Consider the following 17,941-nt stretch of genomic DNA (forward strand, 5'->3'; position numbering starts at 1 on the left):
GAACAAACTCATTGCTGGGAGAATAGAGTTTCTAATTTTCATTAATTAAATAATGTGATCAGAATTGTTCAGTCTTTGAAGTTTTCCAAATAAATCTCAGCACTAAATATATTCGATCACAACACAAACTGAACTCGATGTCAAAATCGGTTTGTTCAAATTCAAGAAAACAATTTGAACAATGTTGCAACCTCAATATCCCCCATGGAGATCCCACAGGGTATAAATTAAAGGATCAGGGAATGTACTGACTCAGAGTTTAATACAGAGAGGGATTGTCTGCAGGACGAAGGGACAGATCACTTCACAGAAAATGTATGAAACATTTCACAGTGTCATTAAGATATATTACCTGATCCTTGCAGTAATTGGTGTTCCTGGTAAGTGACTCTAACAATCGAGATTGTGTTAATCTGTGTCTCTGTTTTTTTTCTCTGTGACTGATAATGTTACATTGCTGATCTGTTGCTCACTGTTATACAGAGACCAGATCAGTGATATCATTTCCTTAAGTTAAATGGCCTGAATTATCTCTGTGGTTTTATTTCATTGCCTGAACTGAAAATAAATCTCTGTTTGTAACTCACAGGCTCTCTAAATTATCCAGTTACTGCTTTTAGTGGAATATCATATGTCGATATTAAGTTCAGGTGAGGAGGGTCGAAGGGATTGCCTTTTGACCCTCTCCTTGTTTGACCGCAACAGGGCTTATTTATTTTGAAACAGTGGATGTGCTGACCAAGTCAGTGGGTGTTTAACCCTTTGTGTGCTAGAAGACAGTTTTTCTTGAGTTTTAACAAGAAAGAGGTTAGTTAATTGTACTTAAAATCAAAACCCGATCGAAGATAAAATAATAAACTACACTCCAACTTTCACACACAGACATGTACACACAAACACACACATGTACACACAAACACACACATGTACACACACACATGTACACATGCACACATGAGAATCACACACATTGATAGATTACAGATTGATGAAAAATTATTTGTTTGTATCAGAGTCCAGAACAAATAAAAATAATATATAGTCTGTGGGACTGGTAATTTAATTGTCTTCCGGATGAATTCATGTTTCTGAAATCTCTGGCTGGTAGAGTGCACTTGCAGCTGGTCCACCTAGTTTAATGTTTTCTTGGAAACAGTGATGTAGATGGATTTCTCCCCCTGGTGTCTCTGTCTGTAATGATGACAAGCTTGGTCAGGATCGAAGCTTGTAGTATACCTGGAGAGAGGGAGAGAGAGAGAGGGATAGCCCCACTGGGGTCTTGCACTTGTTGGCTCTCAAAGCTTGTCTGCTATGTGTAACAAAAATTCCAAGTTCACACAGCCTGGTGGGGACTGTCACATGGTTCTCTCAGTTTTTTTTTACTTTACTGAGGTGCAAAGTCTAAGAATCCCATATCTCTCTCAGATCTTTTTGTTTCAATGTTTACCCTCAGGAGGTATGTCTCCACAGTGAATGTTCCAAGATGGCTTTGAATGTCTTGCTAACGAGGGCGATACTTCATAATTTACTCAACTGTTCAAGCCACTGTCCTGGATGGGAGGTTTTTAGACACACGTCTACACTTCCATGTCTTGGAATGTGAGGTATTTCAACACAAATTGTGGTGGCCATCTTAGCTGCCAGTTTTATTAAAGTTGCATGTAGGATACCAGCTTTCCTTTTTAAAGTTTAATGTAGGTTTCCAACCAATGAATTAAAAATCCTCATTCAGCATAGCATGTTTTCCTGATACCTCCCCACCATGCAGAATGACGTTTTATGCGGGCTTGGGTTTTTCGTATATCGACATGTCCAGTCATTGGAAGTTCGTGAGTTATTCTCATTATTTCCTTACGGTACATCGCTGGCACCACTATCTGGTTAACCACTGTCCACTCTTCATCTGTAGGTCTATGAGGAGGGCTCCACTTTCTCATCAGCACCTCCTTCTGACACTCTGGGACTCCCTTTAGTTTAGTTTCAGCTTGGGCAGTCTGTACTAACTTTCTGAATACTGGGACAGCTTGCTGAGCCTCGACCAAAGAAGACCTGTTTGAAACATCCTTTGGGTCTTCTAACTTCCCAAAGAAGGTTCCAGATAAGCAGACAGTAGGGTCATCTGTCTGCAGTGTCATTTCAGCCTCCTGTGTCGGAACTTGTGGACAGAGTCACCACACAATCAGAGGCAATGCCAGAAAACTTCTGCAGCAACTGCTCTGTCTCCTTAATCTCTTTCAGTCTGTCTAAAACCACTGGGGAAGATACCAACTTTACCCCTGCCAGATCATAACCCAGGAGCAGTTCGACTCTGTCCACAGGTAAACTGGGGACAATTCCCACAGCACAATGTCCTGAAACAAGGTCGCACTCCAGGTGCACCCGATATAAAGGTATGGGCATACACTTTCTCGGCTAGCATTTATAAATATGCATTCAGTGCAATCTCTGGGGGAATGGTCATGCCTTTTCCCAGTAGAAGGGATGAGGTGGCCCCTGTATTCCTAAGTATGACAGTGGGCTTGCTTGCCTCACTCGAAGGGTATTGGATCACTTTTCCTGAGTGCACAAAATCCTGTTAACTGTCAGGCATTCTGTTACATTTTCCTGCACTCACACCTTGCAGTACCGCGGTAGCACCACTATCTGGTGAACCACTGTCCACTCTTCATCCGCAGGTCAATGAATAGGGTCTCCACTTCCTCATCAGCACCTCCTTCTGGCACTCTGGGGCTCCCTTTAGTTTAGTGGTAGTTTTAGGGGGTCTCACTGCCTCAGTTACAGCCACAGCCTGGTCTGCTGTACTTTCCATCAGGGCCCCTTTTCTTGTTTACTCTGATTAATCGTATGGGTTTTCCCCATAACTTCCAGCAGTCAGCTCGAAGGTGACCAGCCTTGTTACAATGGCGTACTGCTAAAAATTCTGAACCGTCCAATAGCAGCCTGAACAAGCTTATCTTGAGTTTGAAAGAGTAAAGCAGCTCATTTTTGACCAATGGATCTGACCACTCAAGATACAGCCTACATATGAAGAACTGAGAGAGGTGATCCTTCTCGAGGAGTTCAAAAACACACTCCTTCTTTCCATTAAAACCCACATAAGAGGAACAAAGGGTTCCAAGATCCAGGCAGGATGCAATCCTGGCTGATGAATATACACTTGTCCATAATTCCTTACCCCAAGGAAAACCCTTCCCTAGTTGCCCCGCAAACCCAAAAAGGATAAAAGGTGGGAGGGTGATAGGAGCTTGAACAGCTATTTGTGAGATGAGAAAGCTGGACACACAGTGGACCCTCCTCAGGCGAGAAAGGATGACGCTGAGAGCAGGAGTGATGCCTGAACCCTGTGTGTCTCCATTGTAACAAGGCAGGTCAACTTCGAGCTGACTGCTGGAAGTTACAGGGGAAACCCATAGGATTAATCAGGGCACACCAGACCAGTGCAAGAAAAGGGGTCCTGATGGTAAGCACAGCAGACCAGCCTGTGACTTTAACTGTGGTAGTAAGACCCAACAGACCTATTGATGTGAGTGCAGGAAAGCACAACAAATGCCTTGGTCTGACCCGGATTTTGTATCGCAAGGATAACATCTCATAGTCTTGATTCTGAACTCTCATCAGACAACAGTGAATCGACCTCATGGGGTTTTTCCTGTTTCCTGTTAGCTTGCTTTGCAATAACAGTGTCCAGCTCTCTGCTGGCCACTTCAATGTCTTGCACGCTTTTCAATAGAGACGAAAAACATGTTGACCTGATGCCATTAGATTTCATGGGGTCCGAAGTCGATGTTGTGGAAACTCAGGGCAACACTGGGCGGTACAGTGGCGCAGTGGTTAGCACTGCAGCCTCACAGCTCCAGCGACCCGTGTTCGATTCTGGGTACTGCCTGTGCGGAGTTTGCAAGTTCTCCCTGTGACCGCGTGGGTTTCCTCCGGGTGCACCGGTTTCCTCCCACAGCCAAAGACTTGCAGGTTGGAAGGTAAATTGGCCATTGTAAATTGCCCCTAGTATAGGTATTTGGGAGGAGAATAGTGGGGATGTGGTAGGAATATGGGATTAATGTAGGATTAGTATAAATGGGTGGTTGTTGGTCGGCACAGACTCGGTGGGCCGAAGGGCCAGTTTCAATGCTGTATCTCTAAATAAAAAAGAAAAGAAAAGAAAACTCCCTCGCGACTGTAAACCACTGTGTCACCACCTCTGTCTGTCTGTTCTGTCGATGTGTTGGACATATGGTGATGGCAGTGTCTGGGACATTGTAAGGTCTGATTCTGTGAGTATGACTATGTCAGGCTGTTGCTTGACTAGTCTATGGGACAGCTCTTCCAACTTGGGCACAAGCCCCCAGATGTTAGTATGGAGAACTTTGCAAGGTCAGATTTGCCGTTGTCATTTCTGATGCCTGGTGGTCCGTCCTGTTTTATTACTTCTTGACTTTGTAGCCGTTTGAAACAACTGAATGGTCTTGTTAGGCCATCTCAAAGAGTAATAAGACTCAACCACATTGCTGTGGGCCTGGACTTACACAGAGGCCAGACCAGGACAGCAGATTTCCTTCCCTAAAGGACATTCATGAACCAGATGGGTTTTTACGACAATCAACAATGGTTGCATGGCCATCATTCGACCAGCTGTTCATTCCAGATTTATTAATTGAATTCAAATTCCACCTTCTGCCGTACTAGGATTCGTATCCATGTCCCCAGAGCAATAACCCTGGGTCTCTGGGTTACTAGCCCAGTGACAATGCCACTAAACTACTGCCTCCCCTCTCTAAATGTAATATCACCTCTCTGGTTTTAATTCTCTACCTCTAGATATGAGCCCCAGTGCATCTCCATGATCCAGTTCACCTTCGTTCTGAATTTAATTCTGGGGTCAAAAGCACCAGAGCAAAACCACATCTCTCATTTTCTGGGACGGCCTGTTCTGGTAACGGAGGACGGCTACACCAATGCCCCTGGGGTGGAGGAGGTGTGGGCTGGTTCTTGGGCTGGGGATCCCCTATGGCCAATCAGTTGGTCCACATTCCTGGGGTCCATCATATTCCCAGACCACTGGAGCCTCCTGCTCTTGGGAAAATTTTCCATGCTTCCCTCTCTCTCTGTTATTCTGCTGGAACCATTTACACCTCCTCTGGACCCATCTTCTGTTTCTTTAATTGTCCCATTCTCCTTACACCATCATCCCTTTTGTCATTGAATCCCTCCTGCCCTCCACCCGATCACAGACCTTCCCCTTTGTTCTTTCCTCTCCCTCCAGCTCACTTTTCACTGGCTCTGTCATTGCTTTAAAACTGTTAATCTCTAATATCTTCCAGTTCTGTTCAAAGACTGTCAGCCGAAAACATTAACTCAGTTTCTCTCTCCACAGATACTGCCTGCCCTGATGAGTGTTTTCAACATTGTCACAGTCTCATTATTTTATTTTTACTCAAATACTTATTGTCTCTTCTCAGACATGGAGAATATTTGATCAGTAATTTCCAGTCTCTTTTCCCCTTACAGTTAATTTAGTGACGATTGTGATCCTGTCCCGTGGACACTGTGGACTCTCTACCTGCACCACTCGTTACCTGGTGGCCATGGCAACGGCAGATCTACTGGTCATTATCACTGAGGTCATACTGAGACAGATCCGTTATTATTATTTCCCATTATGTTTTCTGGACATCACCCCTGTGTGTAGTATTATCTATGTCCTGAGTTGTGCAGCTACAGAGTGTTCTGTCTGGTTCACCGTCACTTTCACCTTTGATCGATTTGTGGCCATTTGTTGCCAGAAGCTAAAAACTAAATATTGCACCGAGAAAACTGCGGCTGTGGTTCTAGCAACAACCTGCATTCTGCTCTGTTTAACAAACATCCCCTTCTACTTTAGATATGAATCTTATGGGAGAATCGACAATGTACCTTATCTCTGTGTTACAAAGCCAGTCTATTATACTGATCCCAGATGGGTGGGATTTAAATGGTTTCATACAGTTTTAACTCCATTGCTCCCATTTGCTTTAATTCTGTTGCTCAACATTCTGACAGTCAGACACATTTTAGTGGCCAGTCGAGTCCGTAAGAGACTGAGGGGTCAGAGCAAGGGAGAGAATCGCAGTGACCCAGAGATGGAGAGCAGAAGGAAGTCTATGATTTTACTCTTCACTCTATCCGCAAACTTCATACTTCTGTGGTCAGTATATGTTCTATATTTCTTATATTATAACATCGCAGGAAGTGATCCCAACAATTCCAGAGATTTTGTATATTTCTTTGGACATGTTGGAACTGTGCTGCTTAATTTAAGTTGCTGCACAAACACATTTATTTATGGAGCTACTCAGTCCAAGTTCAGAGAGCAGGTAAAGAGTGCGGTGAAATATCCGGTTATATCAATTAGTCAATTAATTAATAAACAAAACAACTGAGAGCGAACGAGAGGTGGGACCCAGTGTTTCCAGTCCATGAATGTAATATTTATCCACAGACTTCCATGAACTGAATGACACCAGAAATCATTGGGGATCTGAAAATGCTCCCAGCAGTGAGAGCAGCCACTGTGTTTAGGACACAGCTCCTGTGTTTAGTACATGGCTCTATTTTAGATTAAAATTTCTGCCGGTTTCTTTCTAGACTGATCCACTATTTTGTTTCAATCCATCTGGAAAGAGTGACTTCAGCTATTTAGTGCAGTAATTCATTTGCAGCTTCCCGAGTCAATAGAGTGGTCAGACTGAGCTGGGCTATGGTTTAGGGGCTGTATTACATCCTCTCTCTATTAGACTATCTCTCTCTCACAATCTCTATCAATAGCCTCTCTCACACTGTCTCACACACACTCACTCTCTCACACTGTCTCACACACTCACTCTCTCACACTGTCTCACACACACTCACTCTCACACTGTCTCACACACACTCACTCTCTCACACTGTCTCACACACACTCACTCTCTCACACTGTCTCACACACACGCACTCTCTCACACTGTCTCACACACTCACTCACTCTCTCACACTACCTCACACACACTCACTCTCTCACACTGTCTCACACACACTCACTCTCTCACACTGTCTCACACACACTCACTCCCACACTGTCTCACACACATTCACTCTATCACACTGTCTCACACACACACACTCTCTCACATTGTCTCACACACACACTGTCTCTCACACTGTCACACACACTCACTCTCTCACACTGTCTCACACACACCCACTCTCTCACACTGTCTCACACACTCACTTACTCTCTCACACTACCTCACACACACACACTCACTCTCTCACACTGTCTCACACACACTCACTCTCTCACACTGTCTCACACACACTCACTCTCTCACACTGTCTCACACACTCACTCTCTCACACTGTCTCACACACACTCACTCTCACACTGTCTCACACACACTCACTCTCTCACACTGTCTCACACACACTCATTCGCTCACACTGTCTCACACACACACACTCTCTCACACTGTCTCACACACTCACTCACTCTCTCACACCACCTCACACACACACACTCACTCTCTCACACTGTCTCACACACACTCACTCTCTCACACTGTCTCACACACACGCACTCTCTCACACTGTCTCACACACTCACTCACTCTCTCACACTACCTCACACACACTCACTCTCTCACACTGTCTCACACACACTCACTCTCTCACACTGTCTCACACACACTCACTCCCACACTGTCTCACACACACTCACTCTATCACACTGTCTCACACACACACACTCTCTCACATTGTCTCACACACACACTGTCTCTCACACTGTCACACACACTCACTCTCTCACACTGTCTCACACACACCCACTCTCTCACACTGTCTCACACACTCACTCACTCTCTCACACTACCTCACACACACACACTCACTCTCTCACACTGTCTCACACACACTCACTCTCTCACAATGTCTCACACACACTCACTCTCTCACACTGTCTCACACACACCCACTCTCTCACACTGTCTCACACACTCACTCACTCTCTCACACTACCTCACACACACTCACTCTCTCACACTGTCTCACACACACTCACTCTCTCACACTGTCTCACACACACTCACTCCCACACTGTCTCACACACACTCACTCTATCACACTGTCTCACACACACACACTCTCTCACACTGCCTCACACACTCTCACTCTCTCACACTGTCTCACACACACTCACTCTCTCAGACTCACACACACACACTCTCACACTGTCTCACACACACTCACTCCCACACTGTCTCACACACACTCACTCTCTCACACTGTCAAACACACACTCACTCTCTCACACTGCCTCACACACACTCACTCTCTCACACTGCCTCACACACACTCACTCTCTCACACTGTCTCATACACAATCACTCTCTCACACTGTCACACACTCACTAACTCTCTCACACTGTCTCACACACACTCACTCTCTCACACTGTCTCACACCCACTCACACTCTCACACTGTCTCACACACACTCACTCTCTCACACTGCCTTGCACACTCTCACTCTCTCACACTGTCACACACACACACTCACTCTCTCACACTATTACACACACACACTCGCTCTCACACTGTCTCACACACACACAGTCTCTCACACTGTCACACACACTCACTCTCTCACACTGTCTCACACACACTCACTCTCTCACACTGTCACACACTCACTCACACTCTCACACTGTCTTGCACACTCTCACTCACACTGTCACACACACACACTCACTCTCCCACACTGTTACACACACACACTCACTCTCTCACACTGTCTCGCACACTCTCACTCTCACACTGTCTCACATGCAGTCACTCTCTCACACTGTCACACACACTCACTCTCTCACACTGTCTCACACACACTCACTCACTCACACTGTCTCACACACACTCACTCTCTCAAACTGTCTCACACACACTCACTCTCTCACACTGTCACACACACACTCACTCTCTCACACTGTCACACACACTCATTCGCTCTCTCACATTGTCTCACACACACACTGTCTCTCACACTGTCACACACACTCACTCTCTCACACTGTCTCACACACTCACTCACTCACACTGTCTCACACACACTCACTCTCTCAAACTGTCTCACACACACTCACTCTCTCACACTGTCACACACACACACTCACTCTCTCACACTGTCACACACACACATTCGCTCTCTCACACTGTCTCACATGCACTCACTCTCTCACACTGTCTCACACACACTCACTCTCTCACACTGTCTCACACACACATTCGCTCTCTCACATTGTCTCACACACACACTGTCTCACACACTGTCACACACACTCACTCTCTCACACTGTCTCACACACTCACTCACACTGTCTCACACACACACTCTCTCACACTGTCTCACACACTCACTCACTCACACTGTCACACACACACACTCACTCTCTCACACTGTCACACACACACATTCGCTCTCTCACATTGTCTCACACACACACTGTCTCTCACACTGTCACACACTCTCACTCTCTCACACTGTCAAACACACACTCACTCTCTCACACTGTCTCACATGCACTCACTCTCTCACACTGTCTCACACACACTCACTCTCTCACACTGTCAAACACACACTCTCTCTCTCTCACACTGTCTCACATGCACTCACTCTCTCACACTGTCACACACACACACACACTCACTCTCTCACACTGTTACACACACACACTCGCTCTCTCACACTGTCTCACACACACACAGTCTCTCGCACTGTCACACACACTCTCAATCTCACACCGTCTCACATGCAGTCACTCTCTCACACTGTCACACACACACTCACTCTCTCACACTGTCCCACACACTCACTCACTCACACTGTCTCACACACACTCACTCTCTCACACTGTTACACACACACACTCACTCTCTCACACTGTCTCACACACACTCACTCTCTCAAACTGTCACACACACACTCACTCTCTCACACTGTCACACACACTCATTCGCTCTCTCACATTGTCTCACACACACACTGTCTCTCACACTGTCACACACACTCACTCTCTCACACTGTCTCACACACTCACTCACTCACACTGTCTCACACACACACTCTCTCAAACTGTCTCACACACACTCACTCTCTCACACTGTCACACACACTCACTCTATCACACTGTCACACACACACATTCGCTCTCTCACATTGTCTCACACACACACTGTCTCTCACACTGTCACACACACTCACTCTCTCACACTGTCTCACACACTCACTCTCTCACACTGTCTCACATGCACTCACTCTCTCACACTGTCTCACACACACTCACTCTCTCACACTGTCACACACACACATTCGCTCTCTCACATTGTCTCACACACACACTGTCTCACACACTGTCACACACACTCACTCTCTCACACTGTCTCACACACTCACTCACTCACACTGTCTCACACACACACTCTCTCACACTGTCTCACACACTCACTCACTCACACTGTCACACACACACACTCACTCTCTCACACTGTCACACACACACATTCACTCTCTCACATTGTCTCACACACACACTGTCTCACACTGTCACACACTCTCACTCTCTCACACTGTCAAACACACACTCACTCTCTCACACTGTCTCACATGCACTCACTCTCTCACACTGTCTCACACACACTCACTCTCTCACACTGTCAAACACACACTCACTCTCTCACACTGTCTCACATGCACTCACTCTCTCACACTTTCTCATACACACTCACTCTCTCACACTGTCACACACACACATTCGCTCTCTCACACTGTCTCACACACACACTGTCTCTCACACTGTCTCACTCTCTCACACTGTCTCACACTCTCACTCTCTCACACTGTCTCACATGCAGTCACTCTCTCACACTGTCACACACTCACTCACTCTCTCATACTGTCTTGCACACTCTCACTCTCTCACACTGTCACATACACACACTCACTCTCTCACACTGTCACACACACACACACTCACTCTCTCACACTGTTACACACACACACTCGCTCTCTCACACTGTCTCACACACACACAGTCTCTCGCACTGTCACACACACTCTCACTCTCACACCGTCTCACATGCAGTCACTCTCTCACACTGTCACACACACTCACTCTCTCACACTGTCACACACACACTCACTCTCTCACACTGTCTCACACACTCACTCACTCACACTGTCTCACACACACTCACTCTCTCACACTGTTACACACACACACTCACTCTCTCACACTGTCTCACACACACTCACTCTCTCAAACTGTTTCACACACTCACTCACTCACACTGTCTCACACACACCCACTCTCTCACACTGTCTCACACACTCACTCACTCTCTCACACTACCTCACACACACACACTCACTCTCTCACACTGTCTCACACACACTCACTCTCTCACACTGTCTCACACACACTCACTCTCTCACACTGTCTCACAAACTCACTCTCTCACACTGTCTCACACACACTCACTCTCACACTGTCTCACACACATTCACTCTCTCACACTGTCTCACACACACTCATTCGCTCACACTGTCTCACACACACTCACTCTCTCACACTGTCTCACACACACGCACTCTCTCACACTGTCTCACACACTCACTCACTCTCTCACACTACCTCACACACACTCACTCTCTCACACTGTCACACACACTCACTCTCTCACACTGTCTCACACACACTCACTCCCACACTGTCTCACACACACTCACTCTATCACACTGTCTCACACACACACACTCTCTCACATTGTCTCACACACACACTGTCTCTCACACTGTCACACACACTCACTCTCTCACACTGTCTCACACACACCCACTCTCTCACACTGTCTCACACACTCACTCACTCTCTCACACTACCTCACACACACACACTCACTCTCTCACACTGTCTCACACACACTCACTCTCTCACACTGTCTCACACACACCCACTCTCTCACACTGTATCACACACTCACTCACTCTCTCACACTACCTCACACACACTCACTCTCTCACACTGTCTCACACACACTCACTCTCTCACACTGTCTCACACACACTCACTCCCACACTGTCTCACACACACTCACTCTATCACACTGTCTCACACACACACACTCTCTCACACTGCCTCACACACACTCACTCTCTCACACTGTCAAACACACACTCACTCTCTCACACTGTCTCACACACACTCACTCTCTCAGACTCACACACACACACTCTCACACTGTCTCACACACACTCACTCCCACACTGTCTCACACACACTCAATCTATCACACTGTCTCACACACACACACTCTCTCACACTGCCTCACACACTCTCACTCTTTCACACTGTCAAACACACACTCACTCTCTCACAATGCCTCACACACACTCACTCTCTCACACTGCCTCACACACACTCACTCTCTCACACTGTCTCATACACAATCACTCTCTCACACTGTCACACACTCACTAACTCTCTCACACTGTCTCACACACACTCACTCTCTCACACTTTCTCACACCCACTCACACTCTCACACTGTCTCACACACACTCACTCTCTCACACTGCCTTGCACACTCTCACTCTCTCACACTGTCACACACACACACACACTCTCTCACACTATTACACACACACACTCGCTCTCACACTGTCTCACACACACACAGTCTCTCACACTGTCACACACACTCACTCTCTCACACTGTCTCACACACACTCACTCTCTCACACTGTCACACACTCACTCACACTCTCACACTGTCTTGCACACTCTCACTCTCTCACACTGTCACACACACACCCACTCTCTCACACTGTCTCACACACTCACTCACTCTCTCACACTACCTCACACACACACACTCACTCTCTCACACTGTCTCACACACACTCACTCTCTCACACTGTCTCACACACACCCACTCTCTCACACTGTATCACACACTCACTCACTCTCTCACACTACCTCACACACACTCACTCTCTCACACTGTCTCACACACACTCACTCTCTCACACTGTCTCACACACACTCACTCCCACACTGTCTCACACACACTCACTCTATCACACTGTCTCACACACACACACTCTCTCACACTGCCTCACACACACTCACTCTCTCACACTGTCAAACACACACTCACTCTCTCACACTGTCTCACACACACTCACTCTCTCAGACTCACACACACACACTCTCACACTGTCTCACACACACTCACTCCCACACTGTCTCACACACACTCAATCTATCACACTGTCTCACACACACACACTCTCTCACACTGCCTCACACACTCTCACTCTTTCACACTGTCAAACACACACTCACTCTCTCACAATGCCTCACACACACTCACTCTCTCACACTGCCTCACACACACTCACTCTCTCACACTGTCTCATACACAATCACTCTCTCACACTGTCACACACTCACTAACTCTCTCACACTGTCTCACACACACTCACTCTCTCACACTTTCTCACACCCACTCACACTCTCACACTGTCTCACACACACTCACTCTCTCACACTGCCTTGCACACTCTCACTCTCTCACACTGTCACACACACACACACACTCTCTCACACTATTACACACACACACTCGCTCTCACACTGTCTCACACACACACAGTCTCTCACACTGTCACACACACTCACTCTCTCACACTGTCTCACACACACTCACTCTCTCACACTGTCACACACTCACTCACACTCTCACACTGTCTTGCACACTCTCACTCTCTCACACTGTCACACACACACACTCACTCTCTCACACTGTTACACACACACACTCGCTCTCACACTGTCTCACACACACACAGTCTCTCACACTGTCACACACACTCACTCTCTCACACTGTCTCACACACACTCACTCTCTCACACTGTCACACACTCACTCACACTCTCACACTGTCTTGCACACTCTCACTCTCTCACACTGTCTCACACACTCACTCACTCACACTGTCACACACACACACTCACTCTCTCACACTGTCACACACACACATTCACTCTCTCACATTGTCTCACACACACACTGTCTCACACTGTCACACACTCTCACTCTCTCACACTGTCAAACACACTCTCACTCTCTCACACTGTCTCACATGCAGTCACTCTCTCACACTGTCACACACTCACTCACTCTCTCATACTGTCTTGCACACTCTCACTCTCTCACACTGTCACATACACACACTCACTCTCTCACACTGTCACACACACACACACTCACTCTCTCACACTGTTACACACACACACTCGCTCTCTCACACTGTCTCACACACACACAGTCTCTCGCACTGTCACACACACTCTCACTCTCACACCGTCTCACATGCAGTCACTCTCTCACACTGTCACACACACTCACTCTCTCACACTGTCACACACACACTCACTCTCTCACACTGTCTCACACACTCACTCACTCACACTGTCTCACACACACTCACTCTCTCACACTGTTACACACACACACTCACTCTCTCACACTGTCTCACACACACTCACTCTCTCAAACTGTTTCACACACTCACTCACTCACACTGTCTCACACACACCCACTCTCTCACACTGTCTCACACACTCACTCACTCTCTCACACTACCTCACACACACACACTCACTCTCTCACACTGTCTCACACACACTCACTCTCTCACACTGTCTCACACACACTCACTCTCTCACACTGTCTCACAAACTCACTCTCTCACACTGTCTCACACACACTCACTCTCACACTGTCTCACACACATTCACTCTCTCACACTGTCTCACACACACTCATTCGCTCACACTGTCTCACACACACTCACTCTCTCACACTGTCTCACACACACGCACTCTCTCACACTGTCTCACACACTCACTCACTCTCTCACACTACCTCACACACACTCACTCTCTCACACTGTCACACACACTCACTCTCTCACACTGTCTCACACACACTCACTCCCACACTGTCTCACACACACTCACTCTATCACACTGTCTCACACACACACACTCTCTCACATTGTCTCACACACACACTGTCTCTCACACTGTCACACACACTCACTCTCTCACACTGTCTCACACACACCCACTCTCTCACACTGTCTCACACACTCACTCACTCTCTCACACTACCTCACACACACACACCCACTCTCTCACACTGTCTCACACACACTCACTCTCTCACACTGTCTCACACACACCCACTCTCTCACACTGTATCACACACTCACTCACTCTCTCACACTACCTCACACACACTCACTCTCTCACACTGTCTCACACACACTCACTCCCACACTGTCTCACACACACTCACTCTATCACACTGTCTCACACACACACACTCTCTCACACTGCCTCACACACACTCACTCTCTCACACTGTCAAACACACACTCACTCTCTCACACTGTCTCACACACACTCACTCTCTCAGACTCACACACACACACTCTCACACTGTCTCACACACACTCACTCCCACACTGTCTCACACACACTCAATCTATCACACTGTCTCACACACACACACTCTCTCACACTGCCTCACACACTCTCACTCTTTCACACTGTCAAACACACACTCACTCTCTCACAATGCCTCACACACACTCACTCTCTCACACTGCCTCACACACACTCACTCTCTCACACTGTCTCATACACAATCACTCTCTCACACTGTCACACACTCACTAACTCTCTCACACTGTCTCACACACACTCACTCTCTCACACTTTCTCACACCCACTCACACTCTCACACTGTCTCACACACACTCACTCTCTCACACTGCCTTGCACACTCTCACTCTCTCACACTGTCACACACACACACACACTCTCTCACACTATTACACACACACACTCGCTCTCACACTGTCTCACACACACACAGTCTCTCACACTGTCACACACACTCACTCTCTCACACTGTCTCACACACACTCACTCTCTCACACTGTCACACACTCACTCACACTCTCACACTGTCTTGCACACTCTCACTCTCTCACACTGTCATACACACACACTCACTCTCTCACACTGTTACACACACACACTCGCTCTCACACTGTCTCACACACACACAGTCTCTCACACTGTCACACACACTCACTCTCTCACACTGTCTCACACACACTCACTCTCTCACACTGTCACACACTCACTCACACTCTCACACTGTCTTGCACACTCTCACTCTCTCACACTGTCTCACACACTCACTCACTCACACTGTCACACACACACACTCACTCTCTCACACTGTCACACACACACATTCACTCTCTCACATTGTCTCACACACACACTGTCTCACACTGTCACACACTCTCACTCTCTCACACTGTCAAACACACACTCACTCTCTCACACTGTCTCACATGCACTCACTCTCTCACACTGTCTCACACACACTCACTCTCTCACACTGTCAAACACACACTCACTCTCTCACACTGTCTCACATGCACTCACTCTCTCACACTTTCTCATACACACTCACTCTCTCACACTGTCACACACACACATTCGCTCTCTCACACTGTCTCACACACACACTGTCTCTCACACTGTCTCACTCTCTCACACTGTCTCACACTCTCACTCTCTCACACTGTCTCACATGCAGTCACTCTCTCACACTGTCACACACTCACTCACTCTCTCATACTGTCTTGCACACTCTCACTCTCTCACACTGTCACATACACACACTCACTCTCTCACACTGTCACACACACACACACTCACTCTCTCACACTGTTACACACACACACTCGCTCTCTCACACTGTCTCACACACACACAGTCTCTCGCACTGTCACACACACTCTCACTCTCACACCGTCTCACATGCAGTCACTCTCTCACACTGTCACACACACTCACTCTCTCACACTGTCACACACACACTCACTCTCTCACACTGTCTCACACACTCACTCACTCACACTGTCTCACACACACTCACTCTCTCACACTGTTACACACACACACTCACTCTCTCACACTGTCTCACACACACTCACTCTCTCAAACTGTTTCACACACTCACTCACTCACACTGTCTCACACACACCCACTCTCTCACACTGTCTCACACACTCACTCACTCTCTCACACTACCTCACACACACACACTCACTCTCTCACACTGTCTCACACACACTCACTCTCTCACACTGTCTCACACACACTCACTCTCTCACACTGTCTCACAAACTCACTCTCTCACACTGTCTCACACACACTCACTCTCACACTGTCTCACACACATTCACTCTCTCACACTGTCTCACACACACTCATTCGCTCACACTGTCTCACACACACCCACTCTCTCGCACTGTCTCACACACTCACTCACTCTCTCACACCACCTCACACACAAACACTCACTCTCTCACACTGTCTCACACACACTCACTCTCTCACACTGTCTCACACACACGCACTCTCTCACACTGTCTCACACACTCACTTACTCTCTCACACTACCTCACACACACTCATTCTCTCACACTGTCTCACACACACTCACTCTCTCACACTGTCTCACACACACTCACTCCCACACTGTCTCACACACACTCACTCTATCACACTGTCTCACACACACACACTCTCTCACATTGTCTCACACACACACTGTCTCTCACACTGTCACACACACTCACTCTCTCACACTGTCTCACACACACCCACTCTCTCACACTGTCTCACACACTCACTCACTCTCTCACACTACCTCACACACACACACTCACTCTCTCACACTGTCTCACACACACTCACTCTCTCACACTGTCTCACACACACCCAC

The 17,941-nt window shown here is 47.4% G+C and overlaps 1 protein-coding gene across 1 annotated transcript in view; it reads left to right on the top strand.

The window, feature by feature from the left end:
• The first annotated feature begins 313 nt into the window (after window positions 1-313).
• LOC137370330 (probable G-protein coupled receptor 139) overlaps window positions 314-17,941 on the top strand; it is a 33,972-nt gene continuing 16,344 nt past the window's right edge. The window contains exons 1-2 of the mRNA XM_068032698.1: window positions 314-380; window positions 5,506-6,350. Of these exons, the coding sequence (XP_067888799.1) occupies window positions 314-380; window positions 5,506-6,350 (912 nt within the window). The remainder of the gene's footprint in view (window positions 381-5,505; window positions 6,351-17,941) is intronic.

Source organism: Heterodontus francisci, chromosome 5, assembly GCF_036365525.1.
Source record: "Heterodontus francisci isolate sHetFra1 chromosome 5, sHetFra1.hap1, whole genome shotgun sequence".
NCBI classification, from domain to species: domain Eukaryota; kingdom Metazoa; phylum Chordata; class Chondrichthyes; order Heterodontiformes; family Heterodontidae; genus Heterodontus; species Heterodontus francisci.